This window comes from Pseudorca crassidens, chromosome 6 (assembly GCF_039906515.1).
Source record: "Pseudorca crassidens isolate mPseCra1 chromosome 6, mPseCra1.hap1, whole genome shotgun sequence".
Classification (NCBI taxonomy): domain Eukaryota; kingdom Metazoa; phylum Chordata; class Mammalia; order Artiodactyla; family Delphinidae; genus Pseudorca; species Pseudorca crassidens.
Genome location: NC_090301.1, coordinates 33,846,616 through 33,870,512, shown reverse-complemented (window position 1 = coordinate 33,870,512; position 23,897 = coordinate 33,846,616). Strand labels below are relative to the sequence as shown.

Genomic DNA, 23,897 nt, shown 5'->3' with positions numbered 1-23,897 from the left:
TCTAGAACTTGAAAGTAAAGATGGGAATTTTTGAGTAAGGAAGCAGTTATATTCCTTCTTTTATGTAAGAAGTTAACATGAGAAGTCTACCTATGGCCCCAGAGTTTTGTCTTGGGCCAACTGTGAATTCTTATCATAAACTCAAAATCTAATTGAAAGCCCACTCTGTTTCCATTTTAAGGCTGAATTCTCTGTTGTCCTAGGGCAGAATGATTTACTTTGCTCAGCAGCCTTTGTGCCCAGTCATTTGTAGTTACAGTTTCATGGGGTTTGGCTAACATAACTTGAGACCTAAAAGGAACCTCAGAGATCATGGAGTCCAGCCATATCATTTTATTTATTTTTTAAATTTTTTTTATATTTTAAATAAATTTATTTATTTTTGGCTGCGTTGGGTCTTCGTTGCTGCATGCGGGCTTTCTCTAGTTGCAGCGAGTGGGAGCTACTCTTTGTTGCGCTGTGTGGGCTTCTCATCGCGGTGGCTTCTCTTGTTGTGGAGCACATGCTCTAGGTGTGTGGGCTTCAGTAGTTGTGGCTCGCGGGCTCTAGAGCACAGGCTCAGTAGTTGTGGAGCACGGACTTAATTGCTTTGCAGCATGTGGGATCTTCCCGGACCAGGGCTCGAACCTGTGTCCCCTGCATTGGCAGGCAGATTCTTAACCACTGTGCCACCAGGGAAGCCCCCAACCATATCATTTTAAAAAGAAGGAAACAGATCCAGAGAAAACAACTTTTCCTGGGATTCTTTGCATAAGATCACTTGGTCCCCACCCCCTTTCTCACCATCTCCACCCAGCTCCACTCACCCTGGCTCTGGTGATTCAGATCTGGAATCTGACTTCCCAGTGCAAAAGGATTTTCTTTCAGTTGGCAGAGGAGCAGAGAGAGGAATTGTGGTGCCCTCTTCAGGAAGCTCAGGAAATAAGAACCTAAGGAAGAATAAAGAATATCATTACACAGTTACACCTCTACAGTGGATAACAAGAGTAAAAACACATTTCCATTATTTAATCTTTTAAGGACCAATAAAACCAAACTTTCTATCAACTAAATAAGTCAGTTTCCTTAGAGTCTTAACTGATGCTTCTTACAGGATAAAATTAAGAATGTAGCTAATGGGGCTTCCCTGGTGGCGCAGTGGTTGAGAGTCCGCCTGCTGATGCAGGGGACACGGGTTCGTGCGCTGGTCCGGGAAGATCCCACATGCCGCGGAGCAGCTAGGCCCATGAGCCATGGCCACTGAGCCTGCGCGTCTGGAGCCTGTGCTCTGCAACGGGAGAGGCCACAACAGTGAGAGGCCCGCGTACCGCAAAAAAAAAAAAGAAAAGAATGTAGCTAATGAATAACACCAGTAAAAAATCTATTTGTTCTGTTTTTTTCTGTCTAGGTACTAAAGAATAAACAATTCTGATCTATATTATACATGTTTTTCTTACTGGCAAATCTCATCTGAGGTCAATGTGTATTGACTCTTCAAGCAGAGATCATTGCTTTCAGAATATAAACAATTAAATGTCCAACATTAAGAAAAAATGAAAACTCAATTCATGCAAAAATTTAAAATTTTTTTTAAAAAGCCAAGCTGTTGAAAAACTTTTCCAAATGATTGAGCTGCTAAATTGTTGAGGATTTTTCCCTAGGCATTGAATTCTCCCTGGATTTTATTTCCCACCTCTTGTATGCAAATGGTGGATTCTAACCATAAACAAGTTTATTGTCCTCTTTATTTTTACAGACTTAAACCTTAACTCTTACAGGCAGTTTGCAATCTTCTGTATTTTTGTAGACTTATACCATGCCCCTGCCCCGATTTTATAGTGGAGAAAATTAAAAAGTTCAGGGAACTTATCTTCGTTTCACCCATCTAGCTAACGTCAGAGCTGAAACAATCCTAGCCCAGCGATCTTTTTAGTAGATAACACTGCCCCCTCCAAACTGAAACGTTTCCAAATGCATTTATCAGTTTTGAGGCTAAATAATATAAGGAGGTTTTTCTGGGACAAGTTCATAAACTTTTGTATAACTATCTCAATGCAGCATTTACTTGTTGGCTTAAATCCAGTAAAATATCTTGAATTTCATAAGTTCCAAACTTGCTTGCTGCCTGAACCTCTCCTTCGAAAAGATGCTTGCTTGCTTTCTCACCTTCTTCAAAGTCTCCGCTCCGATATTACCTTATTTGTCATGGCTCCTTGACCTTCCGTTTAAAATAGCAGTATCTCACCTCCAGCTCCATTCTCTTCCCCTCCATCACATGAATCATCATCTCACATGTTACATATTCTGTTTACTCTGTCCCCAGTAGAACGGAAGCCCCATGAGAGCACAGATTTTCTCTCTCTCTCTTTCTTTTGGGGGGTTGGTTTACTGATAAATTCCTCCAAGGGCCAGAATGGTGGCTAACACGTAGATGCACTCAAACATTTGTTGAATAAGTGAACAAACAGGCTATTGTCAAGGAATAGGACATAAATACTCAGGGCTAAAACTTCGTATTAGACTTTATCTTCTCTGTGGTTAGGTTTTAGAGACATGATTTTGCCTAGAGATTAAATCCAAATAAGACTACTATATTTCATACCAAAATTGGTATTAAAAAATTTTATTTTAGCCTTCTATCATCCCCAATGAGTAAGAAAGACATAAAGGAAGTAAGTCACAATGGCTAACGTCCATCTTTTTTATAGTGATAGCATAAACACAAAGTAAAAACATGTTTTCATTATTTAATCTATTGAAGGATCTGTGGCATAAAACCATTTTCTTGATGACTTCAGTGAAAAGATCTCTCACCTCACCAGCTGGAAAATTCGCTTCAGGTAGGATGTAATCTCCTTCACAGCCTCCTGCAGCAGCCGGCGGTTGGCTCCCACACCCACATATGTCATTCTATACACTGCAACCAGTGTCTCCACGAGCCTGCCCAGTGGGTGCAGAGGAGTGTCGCAGGCCTGAGCAGCAAGAGAACCGATGCAGCCAGTCAGTGTGTACTAACAGCAGAAACAATTGATCGACCAAAAAGAAACACTTTCATAAATGATGAGCAATTTTCAAACTGTCAAGAGTCTACTTTTGGACCAGGAAAATTTAAATACTTCAACTTTTCTGAAAGTGTTGAGTCTACCCAAATTATATGGAGTAGCAGTTCCTATTCTTAAAGAATCCTTTTAACATTTTGGGAAGATAGCTTTGGATATACTGATAAAGAATATTAAAAGAAAGGTTCTAAGGGAATTCCCTGGAGGTCTAGTGGTTAGGACTCCACTCTTCCACTGCAGGGGGCACAGGTTCGATCCCTGGTCAGGGAACTAGGATCCCAAATGCTACATGGCACGGCTGAAGGAAAAAAAAAAGAAAAGAAAAGAAAGGTTCCAACATACCATAAACATCATGAAAAATATATGAAATGTTACTTTCCAGAAAACTGAATAATGACAGTTGATTATGCTCTGAAACAATCACTGTTCAGTTCCCTTGATTTCTTCTAATACTCCTTCCTGTACCCCCATGTCAATATATGTCATTCTTTAAATTGTGGGCTGATCTCACAGGGTTTGAGAAGGAAGCAAAGACAGTATAACCATGGGGTGAAGGCAGCATGCTTTATTTATACAATCTCTAGTTTGCTAACGTTACAAACAAAAAGCCATTATAAACTCTGACCCTAGATGTTCAGAACCCCCTTGAGCACTTTACAAAACTTATAAAGTTCTATCATAATAGGTCAATCTTTAGGGAGAAATGTGCTTCTAGTAGTCAGAGAACTAACAAAAGACATACCTTGACAGCAAAAACAGGATATGAGTAACAATAAGCTGTGAGTACATTTGAATGATATATCATGTCAGTTGTATCATTAATTCACAAGGCTGGTATGGTTTTGACTCTTGTTTACCTTTATTAAATATTTCTTGATGTCATCATATTTCTCCACAGAGAAGGCACCAACATGCTGAGGAATGAATTCCAAACTCTCTAGTGTCTGAGTCTGTGAACGACTTAATATCTCTGGACTATAAAAAGACAAAAGAAAGCCTATCATATATTTCAAGAAAGCAAGATAATTGTAAGTGCACGTGAAGCACAGTCACCAACTAAGGATGAAATGGAGCATCCAGCACAGTGTTCAGCCCAAATGTGGGCATAACTGGTAACTGACCTTCTGTTAGGTTTATGTAACAGTCATTCAAAGTAGCATTTAATGTTACTCCACACCAACCACAATAAATTAATGAAGATGTTGCACCAACAGAAACCATGGTGTTGGAAAATGCTATTACGTTAGCTTGAAGAGAAAACTGGCGATAGACTTGTTAGTGATAATAAAAATGGAATAACGGGGAGAGGGAGAGCTAAGGATTAAGGAAAATAAATCAAATGGCAAAGGCTGAAATGGAAATGAGCTCAAGAAGTAAGGAGATAATGTGGATGCCACAACAGTGGTGCGGTATGCACACAATGGGTAAAAGGGAAGCTCCGGATGAAGAGGCTAAGATAAAACACATACTAGTCATCAACTGAAATTTTTGGTAATGGCACTCTATTAGATTACAATCAATGAGAAATTAGAAACAGTGCACAATTATCATTATGATACTGATTTAGATAAACAAATAAGACCTTTGTGGCAGCAATGTGGTTTTATACAAAAGTTCTTTCATTCTTACTTCTTGGAAACACCCAACAAGAGTTAACCAAGGTTAACTGTAGGGCTCAAGTCTCAATGTCTATGCACATGGGCTCTATCAGAGAAGGGTGACCAACTGCATCCCACACAAGGGCAGGTCCACAGCTTTAATCAATCCTGGGAGTTTCCATTTTTTCTACTGATAGAAAGAGTAGGAGGTAAAAATTATAAACTTCATGAATGAAACACTATAATCAATTCCCATTTATCCCAAACACGGGAAAAAACAAAACAAAACTTTCTTCCTATACTGTAGGGATTAGCAAGTTCTTTAGATATGAATGCTAGTCAATGCCTGCAGAAGTGAGCGGCCAAGTTAAATAAGGAAATATGAAGAATGGCAGATGGAGAAAAACAAAAGCAGGAAAAAGGAAAAGGAGAAAAGGGAAGAAAATAAGAAAAAAGTAGAAAAAGAGAAATGAAAAGTACATCTGTAATTTTTCTTTCAGTACTTCAAAATTGTTGTGTGACTTCCTTTTGACCACCAAGGTTTCTGACAACAAGTATGCAGCTATTTGAATTGCTGTTTTCATATACATAATGCAAAAGTTTTCTCTATCTGGTTTCAAGATTTTTTTCCTTCCAATTTGCATGTAACATGTCTGTACATGGATATTTGGTTTTTTCTAGGATGCAGTTTGTTCAGCTTCTTGAATGTGTAGGTTTATGTCTTTCACTAAACTTGGGAACCTTTCAACCACTATTTATTCAAATATTTTTTCAGCCCCACAATTTTTCTCCTTTCCTTCTGGTATTCCAAGGACACAAATATTAGACTCTCAGGTCCTTAGAGCTCTATTCACTTTTTTTTTTCACGTTCTGTTGTTCATTTTAAATAATTTCTACCAATCTATTTTCACATTTACTGACTCTTCTGCTGTAATCTCTAATCTGCTACTGACCCCACCCAGTGATTTTTAAAATTTTGGTTACTGTAGTTTTCAAATCAAAAATTTTGATTCGGTTCATCTTTGTATCTTCTATTTCTTTGCTGATACTTTCAATTTTAATATTTGTTTCAAGGATGTTTGCAGTTGCTCATTTGAGCATTTTTATAATAGCTGCTTTAAAGTTCTTGTCAGATAATTCCAAAATCTATGGTAGGGGGCTGTTGATGTCTATGGATTGTCTTTCCCCAAATGAGTTGAGGTTTTCATGGTTCTTTCATTGCCATGTAATTTTGGTTTATTTCCTGGACATTTTGAGTATTATGTTACGAGATTTTGGGTCTTGTTTATATCCTAATGGAGAATGTTGCCATCAATAACATAGTAAACATAGTAGAACTGAAACTGTTATCTTTACAAGGACCTGCTTATAAAGTTGGCCCTTGGCTGGTACCTGGGAACTAAGCTTTCTAAAAGTTCCCTATACTAATATGAAACATTTCCTAACTGATAAAGATATTTTGCTGTCCATAGACTGTACTAAAGTGATTTGTGGTGAACATCTGCTTCCTTCTGGGACTATGGAATTTTGGTAGTTGCTAAGCACAGGATGCCTATGTGACTAGTCCCCAGTAAAAATCTGGGGCACTGCATCTCTGATGGGCTTCCCTGAGCAGAAACATTGTATATGTGTGGCTGCATTTTACTGCTCTGGCAGAGAGTGTGCTCTGTGTGACCCCTCACAGAAAGCACAGAGCATGGGAAGCTTACACATGGGTTCCTCCAGACTCTGCCTGTGTCTTCTTCCCTTATGATTGGGCTGTGGAGCCTTACTGTGTTGCTGTAATAACTTAGCTGTGAGTATGACTATATGTTGAGTCTTATGAGTCTGTCTAGTGAATCACTGAATGTGTAGGTGATCTTGGGAATCTCTGAAACAGCTGATACTTTTGTTTCAGCCATCTGTGGGCTGTGGTTCCAATGTCAGTTCACTTCTCAAGGGCTTTGCAGTCCTATCTGGGTCTTTCTGTGAGTACCACTGAGGTGTTAGTCTGGGACCTAGGTAGAAGTCAACTTAGTAGCTGAGTTCTCAAACTGTTTGGCTGGTTCGGATCAAATCCACGCATGCAGGTCTGGGGTGAATCCAGGAGTTCATAAACAACTTTACAGGGTTGTTTTCCAGAGCTCCTCTCTTTCCATGACCTCCCCAGCATTTTCTGATTCCCCTTGTAGGTCCTCCAGCCAGAAACTGCCCACTTCCATGAAGTGGTAGAAGGATAGAGAGAGAGGCCAGAGAGCAATGAGGTTTGGCCAGGACTCCTGGACCTGATGATTCATCAAGGGAGAAGAAGGGTCCACTCCTGCAAGAGTGCTGGCTCCTTCCTGCACGCATCCTGTTTCATGGCTGCTCCAGCCACAGCCATCACTGCCCCTGCCACAGAAGTACCTGCAGGCTGAGGCATGAGAAAGTGGAGAAAGAGGAGAGAGAGAAAACCCAGTGTACCTCCTCCACTCTTTCTGAGCTTTAGCCAGAAACAGAGGGGTTTTTCTGGATCTCTGTCTGTCTGCACCACAGTGCTTGCTTCTAGTTTCAGGTTATACTGGGTTTAGGATGAGGAATATTGAAATTAAGAAACCCAGTAAACTCACCACTGGTTGGGCGGTTCTCTAAATTCAGCTGCTCTTCCCCAAAACACCTGCTGATATTTACTTTTCAGAGTTTCAAATAAATGTCCATGCATTCTGCCTAGGTTTTATAATTGAGTTCAGTAGCAAATACAAGGAGGTGTGTTTTATCCATCCTTACCCAGAAGTACATAATTGACTTTTAAGTTATATTTAAAAACTAAATGTGGGAAGCCTTGACAACTTACTGGTTTTAAGTTTTGTCTTCCTACCAGGCTCTGCCCTGTGCTGGGCAGGCATTCACGCACCTGTCTCTGTGTTGGCGCCGACTGGTAGTCAGGGCCACAGCAATATTGTCCCACGCTTTCCAAACTTCCCCTTGGCCTGGGTTCTCACAGCCAAGCTGATGCCAACATTCATCAAACACTGCTTTCCACTTCTCATCAGCCGGCACTGCCAGGTTTCCAAGCTTCCTGCTAATAAGGTCACGTCAGCCTCTCATTAATCACTTATTTTGTGCAAAAACCCCGAAGAACAGAAACTTTCTAATATACAACTGCAAATACTTCTGTGACAAAAACTGCCTAAACTGATGGTGGTTCCATTGTTTAAAAACTGAATAAAAATTTAAATGGATGGTTTTTAGCTACTTAGTGTTTATTAGATACTAAAGTATATGAATTAAGTAGGAAGCACATCAGAACTGACTCTTTTGCTTTCTACATTTCCATAGAATTGATGTTGCAAAATTGATCCTTGCTAAAATGAGGACTTCCTGTGCCTTGCACATCTCATACTGAGAACTGTGAAATGCATTACATACTGGGTTCTAAAAATACGAAGAATAAACATGGTACAGAAAGTATATCAAGCTCCCATGAAAACAAAGAATCTGAGATGCTATCAAAATACAAAAACAAAGCTAAAGCTAGAAACAATAAAGGGAAATAAACATATGCCAAAAACTTGGAGGAAGAACATCATACACTTCAAGACTTTGACTTTTCCCAATATATGCAGCGTATCAGTGTATATATAGGATTGACCTTTACTTTTCAAAATCAAGTTGTGCAGGGCTTCCATTTAAAAATCTCTCTTGGATACCTGCATCATTAACAGTAAGATTATTCCCGCACACAGAACTTTCATCATTGTAAACATTTAAGCTCTACAGCTATAAACTAAGCCAAGAATACAGATTTAGCTATCTATAGCAGTTTCAGTTTACAATTCAAGGTTATACATTGTTTAAAGACAAAAAGAATTTAAAAACTTGTCCTGCATTTGAAGTATTAACCAGCTTTGATAAAAGCAAGACAACTCAAAACATTCAATAATTAATCCATAATTAACACTAGTTACTCACAAAACTTTAGGTCTGTCTTTATCACTCTCATACAGACTAGGCTTAAAGTACGTTCCCGTGATTTTTATTCCAGATCCCCATTCTCCACTAAAATAACCTTCAATGTAGTCTCCATTTGGCATAGTCAATGTTCCCTAGGTAAAGTCAGAAAAAATGTGGAATTAGAGGAAATATTTTCAATCTTTAAAATCAAGAAAAAAAAGCACTAAATGGTTAACATTTTCATTTTTAACTAGTCCCTAATTCTTTTTTAAAAGGTGTATGTACATGCATGTGCAAACAGAGTGTATGAAAACAATCCGTGGATTAAAGAAAAATCACAGGAAAAATTGGTAAAATATTTTTACCTGAATGAAATGAATACACAACTTATCTAAATTGATGCGACGCTACTAAAGCAGTACTTAGAGGCAAATTTAAAGCTGTAAACATTTATATTATACAACAAGGAAGATCTCAAATCAGTAATCTAAAACTCCACCTCACAAAGTTAGAAAAAGCAAACTAAACCCAAAGCAAGAAGGAGATAATAAAAATTAGAGCAAAAATCAATGAGATAGAAAACAGAGAAAAATGAATGAAGCCAAAAGTTGCTTCTTTGAAAAGATATACAAACTTGACAAACAATAAGACTGATCAAGAAAAAAAGACACTTAACTAGATCAAGAAGAAAAAAAGAGAGAAGACATAAAATTACAAAATCAAGAAATGGGACATTACACCAACCTTACAAAAATTAAAAAGGTTAGAAGGGAATACCAAGAGAACAACTTTATGCCAATAAATTAGGTAACTTAGATGAAATAGAAAAATTCCTTAAGAGGAACAAATTACCAAAAGTGCCTCAAGAAGAAATGAAAAGTCTGAATAGACTAATTAGAAGTAAGGAAATTAAATTAGAAATTAAAAATCTTCTCACCAAGTAATGCTCAGGCGAAGATGATTTCACTGGTGAATTCTCTAAAACATTTGAAGAAGCAATAATAACACTAAGGCTTTCCAAATTCTTTCCGAAAATGCAGAAGGAGGGAACCCTTCCCAACTCATTCTATGAGGCCAGTATTACCTCAGTACCAAAGACAAACATCATGAAAAAAAAAACTATAAACATAAATGTAATAAATACCTCATAAATATAAATGTAAAAATCTTCACCAAAATATTAGCATTAATTCTAGCAATATATAAAAAGGATTATATGCCATGACCAAGTATGATTTATCCCAGGAAAATAAGGTTGCTTTAACATCAGAAAAGCAGCCAATATGCTGTATTAATAGCATAAAGAACAAAAACCACATAATCATCTCAATAGACACAGAAAAAGCCCTTTGACATAATCTAAAACCTGTTAATAATAAAAACTCTCAACAAACTAGGAATAGAAAGGAACTATCTCAATCTGATGAATCTATGAAAAATCTTCAGCTACATTATACTTGATGGTGGAAGATTTAATGCTTTTCCCCTAAAACAGGGAAAAAGGCAAGGATGTCCACTCTTATCACTTCTATTCAACATCTACTGGAGAGTCTAGCCAGTGCAGTCAGACAAGAAAAAAGAATCCTTCCAGATGGCAAAAGAAGAAGTAAAACTGTCTTTATTTGCAGACAACATTATCCTGTATGCAGGAAATCCTAAGAAATCCATTTTAAAAAATCCTACTAGAACTAATACATAAATTCAGCAAGGTTTCAGGATATAAGAACAAAATACAAAAATCAATTGTATTTTTATATAATAGCAATGAACAATCCAAAAATAAAATTAAGCAAACAATTCTCTCTATAATAGCATCAAAAAGGATGCTTAGGAATAAATTTAACCAAAGATATGCAAGAGATGCACATTGAAAACTACAAAACATTGCTGATAGAAATTAAAGAAGATCTAAATAAATGGAGAGACACTCCACATCATGGATTGGAAGATTCAATATGATTAAGATGGTAATTCTTCCCAAATTGATCTGTAGAGTAAAAATAATCCCTATAAAAATCGCAGCAGGCTTTCTGCAGATTTTAACAAGCCAGTCCTAAAATTTATATGGAAAAGCAAAGGATCCAGAATAGCCACAATTATTATTAAAAAGAACAAAGTTGGAAAACTTACACTTCCTGATTTCACAACTTACTAGAAACCTATAGTAGTCAAGACAGCATGGTACTGGCATAAGGAGAGACATGTAGATCAATGGAACATAATTCAGAGTCCAAAAATAAACACATTTTATAGTGAATTAACTTCAACAAAGATGTCAAGAAAATACAATGGGAAAACTTGCTGACGCAATTGGATACCCACATGCAAAAAGATCAATTTAGACTTTTAATTCACATCATACACAAATTACCTCAAAATGAATCATAGACCTAAATGTAAGAGCTAAAACTATAAAACTTTTCAAAGAAAACACAGAAGAAAATCTTAGTAACCTTGAGTTAGGCAAAGATTTCTTAGATATGAAATCAAAAGTATAATTCATCATAAAGTTTTTTTGATAAACTGGACTTCATTAAAATTAAAAACTTTAGTACTTCAAAAGGCACTATTAAGAAAACAAAAAGACAATTCCAAAAAAAAAAAAAAAGAAAGAAAACAAAAAGACAAGACACAGACTACAAGAAAATATTTGTGAACCCTGTATCTGATAAAGAACTTATATCCAGCCTATATAAAGAAATCCTTAAAATTCAATAAGACTATAAATAAGCAAATTCTTAAAATATCAAAATATCTGAATATATATTTCATCAAAGAAGACAGATGAATGGCTAGTAAGTACGTGAAGATATGCTCTATAATGAGTCTATTAGTCATTTAGGGAAAGTCAAATAAAACCGTATCACTTTACACCCACTAGAATGACAAAGAGGAAAAAAAGAAAATAAAAAATACTGCCAAAGATGTGAATAAATTAGAATCCTCATACACTGACGATGGGAATGTGAAGTGATGCAGCCACTTTGGAAAACAGTTTGACAGTTTCTTAATATGTTAAACATCAATTTTCCATACAACCCAGCAATTGCACTCCTAGGTATCCACCCAAGAGAAATGAAAACACATGTTCACACAAGAAGTTTTAAATGTAAGTGGAAGAGAAACAGACTCACACATACAGAAAACAAACTTGTGGTTACCAAAGGGGAGTGGATGGTATAAGGACAAATTAGGGGTATGGGGTTAACAGATACAAACAACTATATATGAAATAGATAAGCAATAAGGATATACTGTATAGCACAAGAAATTATACCCATTACCTTGTAATAACCTATAATGTAGTATAATCTGCAAAAATACTGAGTCATTATGCTATACACCTGAAACTAACACAACATTGTAAATCAACCATATTTCAACTAAAAAAAGAAGAAGAAAAGAAGAAATTGCAGTCAACTTCAGTATACATAGTAGCCCAAAGTTGCAAACAGTCTAAAGTTGGAAATAATCCAATGCCCATCAACTGGTGAAGGGATAAACAAAATGTGGTTTTTATTCACTAATAAAAAGGAATAAAGTACTGCACATGCCACAATATAGAGAAACCTCAAAAACATACTAAATGTGAGAAGCCACAGGGAAAAGAATACTTGTTGTATGATTCCAATTATATGAAAGGACCTGAAAGGGCAAATCTATAGTTATAAAGTCCATCAGAGGTTGTCTGGGACTGGAGGTGGAACCAGGGAGTGACTGCAAATGGGCAAGGAGATGGTGAAGGAAATCTTTTTGGGTGATGGAAATGATCTCAAACTGGATGGTGGTAATGGTTGCACAACTCTGTGTATTTACTAAAAATCACTGAAATGTACGCTTAAAACAGGTGAATTTTATTATAGGTTAGCTTTTTTAAAGGTCAGGAAAAAATTAGTAAAAGATTATCAGAGAAAGAAAGAAGTTTCCAACCTTTCCACTCAGGGTCCAATCATCTGAAAATTCTCCCTCATAGATAGTATCATCTTCAGAAAGTAAAACTCCATTTCCCTATGTGAAGAAACAAAACAAAAATCACAACACATAAAACACACAGTAACTTAGGATACCCACAGTCACATCCCCCAGAGCCTTACATAATCTTAAGACAAGAAAAATAGTACTAGGAAAGGTAGAACACTAATAAAAAGATGAGTTAAAAAGTTAAGGAAAAAAAAAAAAAGTTAAGGACATAGGAGTTTCAAAAAGTCAACAGTAACTATATGTAAAATATTCCACTCACCATCATTTTATTAAGGTGGAAGTTGCCTTCATAGTATAATCCAAACTGGGTAACTACCACACCATTCCCTTGACATACATCATCTTGCCACATTCCCATGTACTTCTCCCCTCTGCAAAGAAATAGGAGAAAAAAAAAGAAATGACATAAAAAATCAGTGACGATAAAGATGAGGTGGGGAAAAAACAATTATCACATGGGAGGTACCAAGCATCACCCCTAGGTTGGTATCTGTTCCATTTCTCTAGTCAAAGTGGTCAACTCTGTCTCCTCAAACAAGGGACAATGTGATTGTAAAATATATCCTACTCAGAGCAATGTTCTCTCAGGAATTTAACATTATAGTCTACCAGACATAGATCTGTATATACTTCCAGTACTTCCTTGATAACTTTAAAATATTTAATTAATGCCAAGAATTCAACTCTAAATAATGTCATCAAAATGAGTCACTCAAAAGGTAGGCTCAAACCTATGCACAACATTTTCTCACCCAAAAGTTTACTAACTTAAAAGAAATGGTATTTATCATAAAAGAAGGTTCATTCTTCACCTACTCAAATGTCGAGAAATCTTACTAATCTCCACTAAAAAAATTAAAATTAGTACAAACTGCCTATTAAATAATCATGGATTTTAGTGATAACAGCAAAAAATTTTAAATCACACATTATGACAATAATATGAGAGGAAGAGTATATATTTAGTCCGAAAGCAAATCAGGCCAAACCAGATACAGAGGCAAAAGAACTATATTTCTCCCCAAGGCTTAGTTAATTGAATTTAACCAAGCTTGATTCCTGGGTTGTTGGCATGGTTACAAGTCTCTAACCTGACAGGAAGACCTAGGCAGAAAGGTGTTTAGATACTATTCTATGACCCCAAAGGGAATTTCCACTGACCCTCCTAACCTTTTACTCCTGTTACCTACTGACTGCATTAAAGGTTTCTCTCTGTATAACAGTCAAAGATTTGGTAGCTTCTTTGAGACTCTAAAAGCTATTTATGTGTGAAGCTTTAAGGAAAATGGTACCAATGTTAATTTTGAATGATCTTGATCTTGTAAGGAAGTAACCTGTTGTTTGGTTCACAAACAAATATATAAAATGACACCTGACAACTCTGTCTTATTAAAAATGTTCAAAGTATTGCCAAATTAAGGTGCTCAGCCTTCATAAAATCATGTTTTTGGAGAAGTAGAGGAACCTTATCCTCTCACGCTAACTAAACTGTGAGATTAGAAGCAGGATACTGTACCTAGTGATATCATCAAAGACACCATATCCGGCTTTCTTATCCATTACCCACTGGCCAATGAACATACTGGGAGAAGATGAAGTCAACTTTCCACTTCGCAGGAGACCATGACCATGACGCATGTTATCTTGAAAACAGCCTTCAAAAACTTCACCAGAGGCATAACTGTGGTTAGAAAGGATGAATAAAGATCACAAGCACATTGAGTTCTGATGCTCATTTTTACAAAGTTTAGGAAATTCAAAATTATACTCATGTCTCACTGGTAGCTGTAATTATTTGTGTAAATGACTATTTTTCACCAATCAAAAAATCTCATTTTTTTTTCTCATGGCTTTTCTTTTTTAAAACGTCTTTATTGGAGTATAATTGCTTTACAATGGTATGTTAGTTTCTGCTTTGCAACAAAGTGAATCAGCTATACATATACATCTATCCCCATATCTCCTCCCTCTTGCGTCTCCCTCCCACCCTCCCTATCCCACCCCTTTAGGTGGTCACAAAGCACTGAGCTGATCTCCCTGTGCTATGCAGCTGCTTCCCACTAGCTATCTATTTTACATTTGGTAGTGTATATATATCCATGCCACCCTCTCACTTCGTCCCAGCTTATCCTTCCCCCTCCCCGTGTCCTCAAGTCCATCCCCTATGTCTGTGTCTTTACTCTTGTCCTGCCCCTAGGTTTCTCAGAACCTTTTTTTTAGATTCCATATGTATGTGTTAGAATTTGGTATTTGTTTTTCTCTTTCTGACATAGTTCACTCTGTATGACAGACTCTAGGTCCATCTACCTCACTACAAATAACTCAATTTCGTTTCTTTTATGGCTGAGTAATATTCCATTGTATATATGTGCCACATCTTCTTTACCCATTCATGTGTTGATGGACGATTAGGTTGCTTCCATGTCCTGGCTATTGTAAATAGAGCTGCAATGAACATTTTGGTACATGACTCTTTTTGAATTATGGTTTTCTCAGGGTATATGCCCAGTAGCGGGATTGCTGGGTCAAAGGGTAGTTCTATTTTTAGTTTTTGAGGAACCTCCATACTGTTCTCTACAGTGGCTGTTATCAGTTTACATTCCCACCAACAGTGCAAGAGGGTTCCCTTTTCTCCACACCCTCTCCAGCATTTATTGTTTGTAGATTTTTTGATGTTGGCCATTCTGACGGGTGTGAGCTGATAACTCATTGTAGTTTTGATTTGCATTTCTCTAATGATTAGTGATCTTGAGCATCCTTTCATGTGTTTGTTGGCAATTTGTATATCTTCTTTGGAGGAATATCTGTTTAGGTCTTCTGCCCATTTTTGGATTGGGTTGTTTGTTTTTTTGATATTGAGCTGCATGAGCTGCTTGTAGATTTTGTAGATTAATCCTTTGTCAGTTGCTTCATTTGCAAATATTTTCTCCCATTCTGAGGGTTGTCTTTTTGTCTTATTTATAGTTTCCTTTGCTGTGCAAAAGCTTTTAAGTTTCATTAGGTCCCATTTGTTTATTTTTGTTTTTATTTCTATTTCTCTAGGAGGTGGGTCAAAAAGGATCTTGCTGTGATTTATGTCATAGAGTGTTCTGCCTATGTTTTCCTCTAAGAGTTTTATAGTGTCTGGCCTTACATTTAGGTCTTTAATCCATTTTGAGTTTATGTTTGTGTATGGTGTTAGGGAGTGTGCTAATTTCATTCTTTTACATGTAGCTGTCCAGTTTTGCCAGCACCACTTATTGAAGAGGCTGTCTTTTCTCCATTGTATGTTCTTGCCTCCTTTATCATAGATTAGGTGACCATATGTGCGTGGGTTTATCTCTGGGCTTTCTATCCTGTACCATTGATCTATATTTCTGTTTTTGTGCCAGCACCATACTGTCTTGACTACTGCAGCCTTGTAGTATAGTCTGAAGTCCAGGAGCCTGATTCCTCCAGCTCCGTTTTCCTTTCTCAAGATTGTTTTGGCTTGAGATAAAAATCTCATTTTTGAATGACTGAGTCTAAGAAGTTGAAGATGTTGTGGGCGGTATTTTGTGTTAACATGGGGAAAAATGTGTATTTAGTCCCTTACGGGAAAATGAAATAATGAGTCATCTCTGAAAGAATGACAGGCTTTGTCCATATCAGAGTCATGCAGTAAATATAAGATAAATTTACACGCAAGATATTTAGGAGATTCTATGAGAAAGTTATGGTTTACAAGGTTTACACAGTTTTGTGAAAAACTAAATAATAACCTAATATTTTCATCTTGTGATAGATGAGAGGTTGACCTTTTAAAGAAGACTCTATATAGCTTCAGTCATAAGAAGAATAAGTAAAACTTACTGCTTGGAAACTTTGGCTACACAAACGTTTAGGTTTAAATGATTCTTTGAAAAAGCAACACCAACCAGTCCAGCAACATTTCTAATGCTATTACCTATAGACTCCTTGACCACACATTTTTCCTTCTTTCCAATGGCCCACATAATGGTCTTCTTTGTTCAGTGCTTTGTTTGGGATCCTGTATTCTCCATACCTGCCAAGGGGAATAAAAACATCTTAAGATGCATTATGCCATATTCACCTTTTATGTGTATACACTGGCAAATATAACAAGAACAGAGAAAAGATCTGTTGATACCTAGAGGAGGAAAGGGGTAAATGGGGTCTTGGTTTAAGCTGTTATCTATTACCTAAGCTATGTGGCAAGTCTTAGACGAGTGGGGCATCAACACCACTACACAGATCAATTAGGTGTTTTATCCCAAGTCCAATGAAAAACAGAAAACCTGTGGTTTAGGCCTATTTCCACCACTAATTAGCTGCATCACCTTGGGTAAATACAGGTACCCAGCTCCCTCATCTGTGTAATAAGGGGGGTATATCAGATTAGCTCAAGTCTCTTCTCATTCTGAAATTTTATTAAATGGAGATTAAAAGACATCATAAAAATTTATATTATCACACACACAAAAAATCACCTACACAATTTATATTATAATCTTTTGATATAGTAAAATATATCAGTTCTGTAACATGATACAAAATACTTCACTGCCATATATTTACAGTGTTAGAAAACATAAGTTTATATAAAAATAGTGTCATTTGAGTACCATTAGGATACCATATCATTTAGAAGATTTCCCCTTCAACAGATCACAGAAATTAAAGATGAATTAAAACTACTGAAAGGAAAATTTCTCTATGTCCTTTGTGTAAAGGGGGCACTTCTATATCAACAATCTCAACATCAACATTACCCAAGGTCCTCAGTCTTTACAACTAAGAAATGGATAGAAAACACAGTCCCACGTCAACAGATGGAAGCTGTGTAACCTGAGATAACACAGCTGTCAAGGTAAGTGATTCATTCTAGACAAATCAAGGCTGCACCCTGGATTCCTAGCTCTCTTCATGTTCATACATGTCCATTATAAGCCCTAATCCACTTCCAAAAGCACAAAACAAAATTCTACCAACTGTCTTGAAGATAACTCTAAACACAAAATAACATAATTTAAGTCTGTAGTTGAATTTACACTCATGTTCACGAAGTTCTTACCCATCTTCCAAGCCATTCCTGAACATGCCAGAATAGATCTTTCCATCTGGCCACTTCAAAACCCCTCTGGAATGCATAAGTAAAGAATAATACATGTCAATTAATGTTTCTGATAATCAGTACTTTTGCAGTACTTAGACTACCATCCTGACTCCAGGCATAAATCCAACTGTAAACATTCTCACCTGCCATGAGGCTTCCCTGAAAGCCAGCGTCCATCATAGGTTGCATCCTTTAGGCGAGGATCCTTGTAGAAAGTATATTTGGCACTGCGCGAAATGGGTGGTTCCTGCCTCTGAATACTGCTGCCACTTCCATAAGGTGGAAAATCAGACATCCCCCTCAAAGCCTGATCTACAGCTTGGCTTATAGCCCGGAGCCACTTTGTCTAGGAGCAAAAAGTAAATTTCAGTAAGCTTAAGGCAACAACTCATCAAGCACTGCTTTAAATCCTGCTAGCTTTCCTTGGTGTGAAAAAACTTCTGACTCCTAATACTCTCCTTATTGAGTAATACTGATTGGCTCTTGAAATAAACTGCTTTATGTTTGAAATTGCTACACTAAAACAACAACAGAGAAGCAAGAAGAACTAGAATCTTGCAGCCTGTGGAACAAAAACCACATTCACAGAAAGATAGACAAAATGAAAAGGCAGAGGACTATGTACCAGATGAAGGAACAAGATAAAAGCCCAGAAAAACAACTAAATAAAGTGGAGATAGGCAACCTTCAAGAAAAAGAATTCAGAATAATGATAGTGAGGATGATCCAGGACCTTGGAAAAAGAATGGAGGCAAAGATCGAGAAGACTGCAAGAAATGTTTAACAAAGACCTAGAAGAATTAAAGAACAAACAAACAGAGATGAACAACACAATAACTGAAATGAAACATACACTAGAAGGAATCAATAGCAGAATAACTGAGGCAGAAGAATGGGTAAGTGACCTGGAAGACAGAGTGGTGGAATTCACTGCCACGGAACAGAATAAAGAAAAAAGAAAGAAAAGAAGTGAAGACAGCGTAAGAGACCTCTGGGACAACATTAAACACACGAACATTTGCATTATAGGGGTCCCAGAAGGAGGAGAGAGAAAGTACCCAAGAAAATATTTGAAGAGATTATAGTCAAAAATTTCCCTAACATGGGAAAGGAAATAGCCACCCAAGTCCAGGAAGCACAGAGAGTCCCAGGCAGGATAAACCCAAGAAGAAACACGCTGAGACATATAGTAATCAAACTGACAAAAATTAAAGAAAAATAATTAAAGGCCACAAGGGAAAAATGACAAATAACATACAAGGGAACTCCCATAAGGTTAACAGCTGATTTCTCAGCAGAAACTCTGCAAGCCAGAAGGGAGTGGCATGATATATTTAAAGTGGTGGAAGGGGAGAAGCTACAACCAAGATTACTCTACCTGGCAAGGATCTCATTCAGATTCGATGGAGAAATCAAAAGCTTTACAGACAAACAAAAGCTAAGAGAATTCAGCACCACCAAACCAGCTCTACAACAAATGCTAAAGGAACTTCTCTAAGTGGGAAACACAAGAGAAGAAAAGGATCTACAGGGCTTCCCTGGTGGCGCAGTGGTTAAGAATCCACTTGCCAATGCAGGGGACACAGGTTCAAGCCCTGGTCTGGAAAGAGGCCACATGTCGCGGAGCAACTAAGCCCTTGCGCTACAACTACTGAGCCTGTGTTCTGGAGCCCATGAACCACAACTACTGAGCCCACACGCCACAACTACTGAAGCCCACGCACCTAGAGCCCATGCTCTGCAACAAGAGAAGCCACTGCAATGAGAAGCCCGCGCACCGCAAGGAAGAGTATCCCCCGCTCGCCACAACTACAGAAAGCCTGTGCGCAGCAACAAAGACCCAATGCAGTCAAAAATAAATAAATTAAATAAATTAATTTTTTTAAAAAAAGGACCTACAAAAACAAACCCAAAACAATTAAGAAAATGGTAATAGGAACATACATATCCATAAATACCTTAAATGTGAATGGATTAAATGCTCCAACAAAAAGACACAGGTTCACTGAATGGATACAAAAACAAGACTCATGTATATGCTGTCTACAAGAGACGCACTTCAGACCTAGGGACACATATAGACTGAAAGTGAGGGGATGGAAAAAGATACTCCATGCAAATGGAAATCAAAAGAAAGCTGGAGTAGCAATACTCATATCAGATAAAATAGACTTTAAAACAAAGAATGTTACAAGAGACAAGGAAAGACACTACATAATGGTCAAGGGATCAACCCAAGAGGAAGATATAACAATTATAAATATATATGCACCCAACATAGGAGCACCTCAATACATAAGGCAAATGCAAACAGCTATAAAACAGGAAATCGACAGTAACACAATAATAGTGGGGGACTGTAACACCTCACTTACCCCAATGGACAGATCATCCAGACAGAAAATTAATAAGGAAACACAAGCTTTAAATGACAAAATAGACCAGATGGACTTAATTCATATTTATAGGGCATTCCATCCACAAACAGCAGATTACACTTTCTTCTCAAGTGCACACAGAACATTCTCCAGGATAGATCACATCTTGGGTCACAAATCAAGTCTTGCTAAATTTAAGAAAATTGAAATCATAGCCAGCATCTTTTCCGACCACAACGCTATGAGATTAGAAATAAATTACAGGGAAAAGAACATAAAAAACACAAACACATGGAAGCTAAACAATACATCACTAAATAACCAAGAGATCACTGAAGAAATCAAAGAGGAAATCAAAAAATACCTAGAGACAAATGACAATGAAAACACAACAATCAAAAACCTACGCAATGCAGCAAAAGCAGTTCTAAGAGAGAAGTTTATAGCATTACAATTCTACCTCAAGAAACAAGAAAAATCTCAAATAAACAATCTAACCAAACAAACTAGTGGTTACCAGTGGGGAGAGGGAAGGGGGAAGTGGCAAGGTAAGGGTAGGGGATTAAGAGGTACAAGCTACTACATATAAAATAAATAAACTACAAGTATATGCTGTATAGCACAGGGAATATAACCAATATTTTATAATAACTTTAAGTAAAAAAATTTGAATTGCCAAAAAACAATATAACCTTACACCTAAAGGAACTAGAGAAACAAGAACAAACAAAACCCAAAGTTAGGTAGAAGGAAAGAAATCATAAAGATCAGAGCACAAATAAATGAAACAGAAACAAAGAAAACAATAGCAAAGATCAATAAAACTAAAAGCTGGGTCTTTGAGAAGATAAACAAAATTGATAAACCATTAGCCAGACTCACCAAGAAGATAAACAAAACTGATAAACCATTAGCCAGACTCAGCAAGAAAAAGAGGGAGAGCACTCAAATCAATAAAAATTAGAAATGAAAAAGGAGAAGTTACAACAGACACCGCAGAAGTACAAAGCATCATAAGATACTACTACAAGCAACTTTATGCCTGTAAAATGGACAACATGGAAGAAATGGACAAATTCATAGACAGGTATAACCTTCCAAGACTGAACAAGGAAGAAATAGAAAATATGAACAGACCAATCACAAGTAAGGAAATTGAAACTGTGATTAAAAATCTTTCAATAAACAAAAGTCCAGGACCAGATGGCTTCACAGGTGAATTCTATCAAACATTTAGAGAAGACCTAAAACCCATCCTTCTCAAACTCTTACAAAAAATTGTAGAGGAAGGAACACTCCCAAACTCATTCTACAAGGCCACCATCACCCTGATACCAAAACCAGACAAAGATATTACAAAAAAAGAAAATTACAGATGAATATCACTGATGAATATAGATGCAAAAATCCTCAACAAAATACTAGCAAACAGAATCCAACAACACGTTAAAAGGACCACACACCATGATCAAGTGGGATTTATCCCAGGGTGCAAGGATTCTTCAATGTATGCAAACCAATCAATGTGATACACCATATTAACATATTGAAGAATAAAAACCATATGATCATCTCAATAGATTCAGAAAAAGCTTTTGACAAAATTCAACACGCATTTATGATAAAAACTATCCAGAAAGTGGGCAAAGAGGGAATCTACCTCAACATAATAAAGGCCATATAAGACAAACCCACAGCAAACATCATTCTCAATGCTGAAAACCTGAAAGCATTTCCTCTAAGATCAGGAACAAGACAAGGATGTCCACTCTCACCACTCTTATTCAGCATAGTTTTGGAAGTCCTAGCCACAGCAATCAGAGAAGAAAAAGAAATAAAAGGAATACAAACTGGAAAAAGAAGAAGTAAAACTGTCACCGTTTACAGATGACATGATACCATACATAGAGAATCCTGAAGATGTCACGAGAAAACTACTAGAGCTAATCAATGAATCTGGTAAAGTGGCAGGATACAAAATTAAAGCACAGAAATCTTTTGTATTCCTATACACTAACAACGAAAGATCAGAAAGAGAAATTAAGGCAACAATCCCATTCACCACTGCAACAAAAAGAATGAAATACCTAGGAATAAACCTATCTAAGGAGGTAAAAGACCTGTACTCAGAAAACTATAAGACACTGATGAAAGAAATCAAAGATGACACAAACAGATGGAGAGATATACCATGGTCTTGGATTGGAAGAATCAACATTGTGAAAATGACTGTACTACCCAAAGCAATCTACAGATTCAATGCAATCCCGATCAAATTACCAATGGCATTTTTTACAGAATTAGAACAAAAAATTTTTAAATTTGTATGGAGACCCAAAAGACCTGGAATAGCCAAAGCAATCTTGAGAAAGAAAAATGGAGCTGGAGGAATCAGGCTCCCTGACTTCAAATTATGCTACAGAGCTACAGTAATCAAGACAAAATGGTACTTGCACAAAAACAGAAATATAGATCAATGGAACAGGATAGAAAGCCCAGAGATAAACCCACACACCTATGGTCAACTAATCTATGACAAAGGAGGCAAGGACATACAATGGGGAAAAGACAGTCTCTTCAATAAGTGGTGCTGGGAAAACTGGACAGCTACATGCAAAGGAATGAACTTAGAACACTCCGTAACACCATACACAAAACTAAACTCTAAATGGATTAAAGACCTAAGTGTAAGACCAGACACTATAAAACTCTTAGAGGAAAACATAGGAAGAACACTCTTTAACATAAATCACAGCAAGATCTTTTTTGACCCACCTCCTAGAGTAACGGAAATAAAAATAAATAAATGGGACCTAATGAAACTTAAAAGCTTTTGCAAAGCAAAGGAAACTATAAACAAGACGAAAAGACAACCCTCAGAATGGGAGAAAATATTTGCAAATGAATCAATGGACAAAGGATTCATCTCCAAAATAGAAATGCAAATCAAAACTACAATGAGGTATCACCTCACACCAGTTAGAATGGGCATCATCAGAAAATCTACAAACAAATGCTGGAGAGGGAACCCTCTTGCACTGTTGCTGGGAATGTAAATTGATACAGCCACTATGGAGAACAGTATGGAGGTTGCTTACAAAACTAAAAATAGAATTACTGTATGACCCAGCAATCACACTACTGGGCATATACCCAGAGAAAACCATAATTCAAAAAGACACATGGGGGGCTTCCCTGGTGGCGCAGTGGTTGGGAGTCCGCCTGCTGATGCAGCGGACGCGGGTTTGTGCCCCGGTCGGGGAGGATCCCGCATGCCGCGGAGCGGCTGGGCCCGTGGGCCGTGGCCGCTGGGCCTGTGCGTCCAGAGCCTGTGCTCTGCAATGGGAGAGGCCGTGGCTGTGAGGGGCCCACGTACCGCGAAAAAAAAAAAAAAGACACATGCACCCCAATGTTCACTGCAGCACTATTTACAATAGCCAGTACTTGGAAGCAACGTAAATGCCCATCAACAGACGAATGGATAAAGAAGATGTGGTACATATATACAATGGAATATTACTCAGCCATAAAAAGGAAAGTAATTGGGTCATTTGTAGAGATGCGGATGGACTCAGAGACCATCACACAGAGTGAAGTAAGTCAGAAAGAGAAAAACAAATATCATATATAAATGCGTATATGTGGAATCTAGAAAAATGGTACAGATGAACCGGTTTGCAAGGCAGAAATAGAGACACAGATGTAGAGAACAAACGTATGGACACCAAGGGGGGAAAGTGGTGGTGGTGGTGTGATGAATTGGGAGACTCGGACTGATATGTATACACCAATATGTATAAAATAGATAACTAGTAAGAACCTGCTGTATAAAAAAATAAAGAACAGCAACAACAAAATTCTACAGTCTTGGTTTAATGAAGATTTATCAGACATA

At 37.2% G+C, this 23,897-nt stretch overlaps 1 protein-coding gene across 6 annotated transcripts in view; it reads right to left on the bottom strand.

The window, feature by feature from the left end:
• The window catches only part of ALS2 (alsin Rho guanine nucleotide exchange factor ALS2), an 86,676-nt gene that overhangs the window by 5,646 nt on the left and 57,133 nt on the right, over positions 1-23,897 (bottom strand). For 4 of the 6 annotated variants that reach the window (XM_067740977.1, XM_067740973.1, XM_067740974.1 and 1 more), the window contains 11 exons: positions 17,768-17,970; positions 17,583-17,648; positions 16,455-16,553; positions 14,046-14,210; positions 12,789-12,900; positions 12,479-12,556; positions 8,567-8,700; positions 7,509-7,676; positions 3,896-4,013; positions 2,794-2,951; positions 807-929 (listed from right to left, as the gene is read on the bottom strand). In XM_067740977.1, the coding sequence (XP_067597078.1) occupies positions 807-929; positions 2,794-2,951; positions 3,896-4,013; positions 7,509-7,676; positions 8,567-8,700; positions 12,479-12,556; positions 12,789-12,900; positions 14,046-14,210; positions 16,455-16,553; positions 17,583-17,648; positions 17,768-17,970 (1,424 nt within the window). The remainder of the gene's footprint in view (positions 1-806; positions 930-2,793; positions 2,952-3,895; positions 4,014-7,508; positions 7,677-8,566; positions 8,701-12,478; positions 12,557-12,788; positions 12,901-14,045; positions 14,211-16,454; positions 16,554-17,582; positions 17,649-17,767; positions 17,971-23,897) is intronic. The other 2 variants (XM_067740976.1, XM_067740978.1) reach the window with 1 other exon arrangement.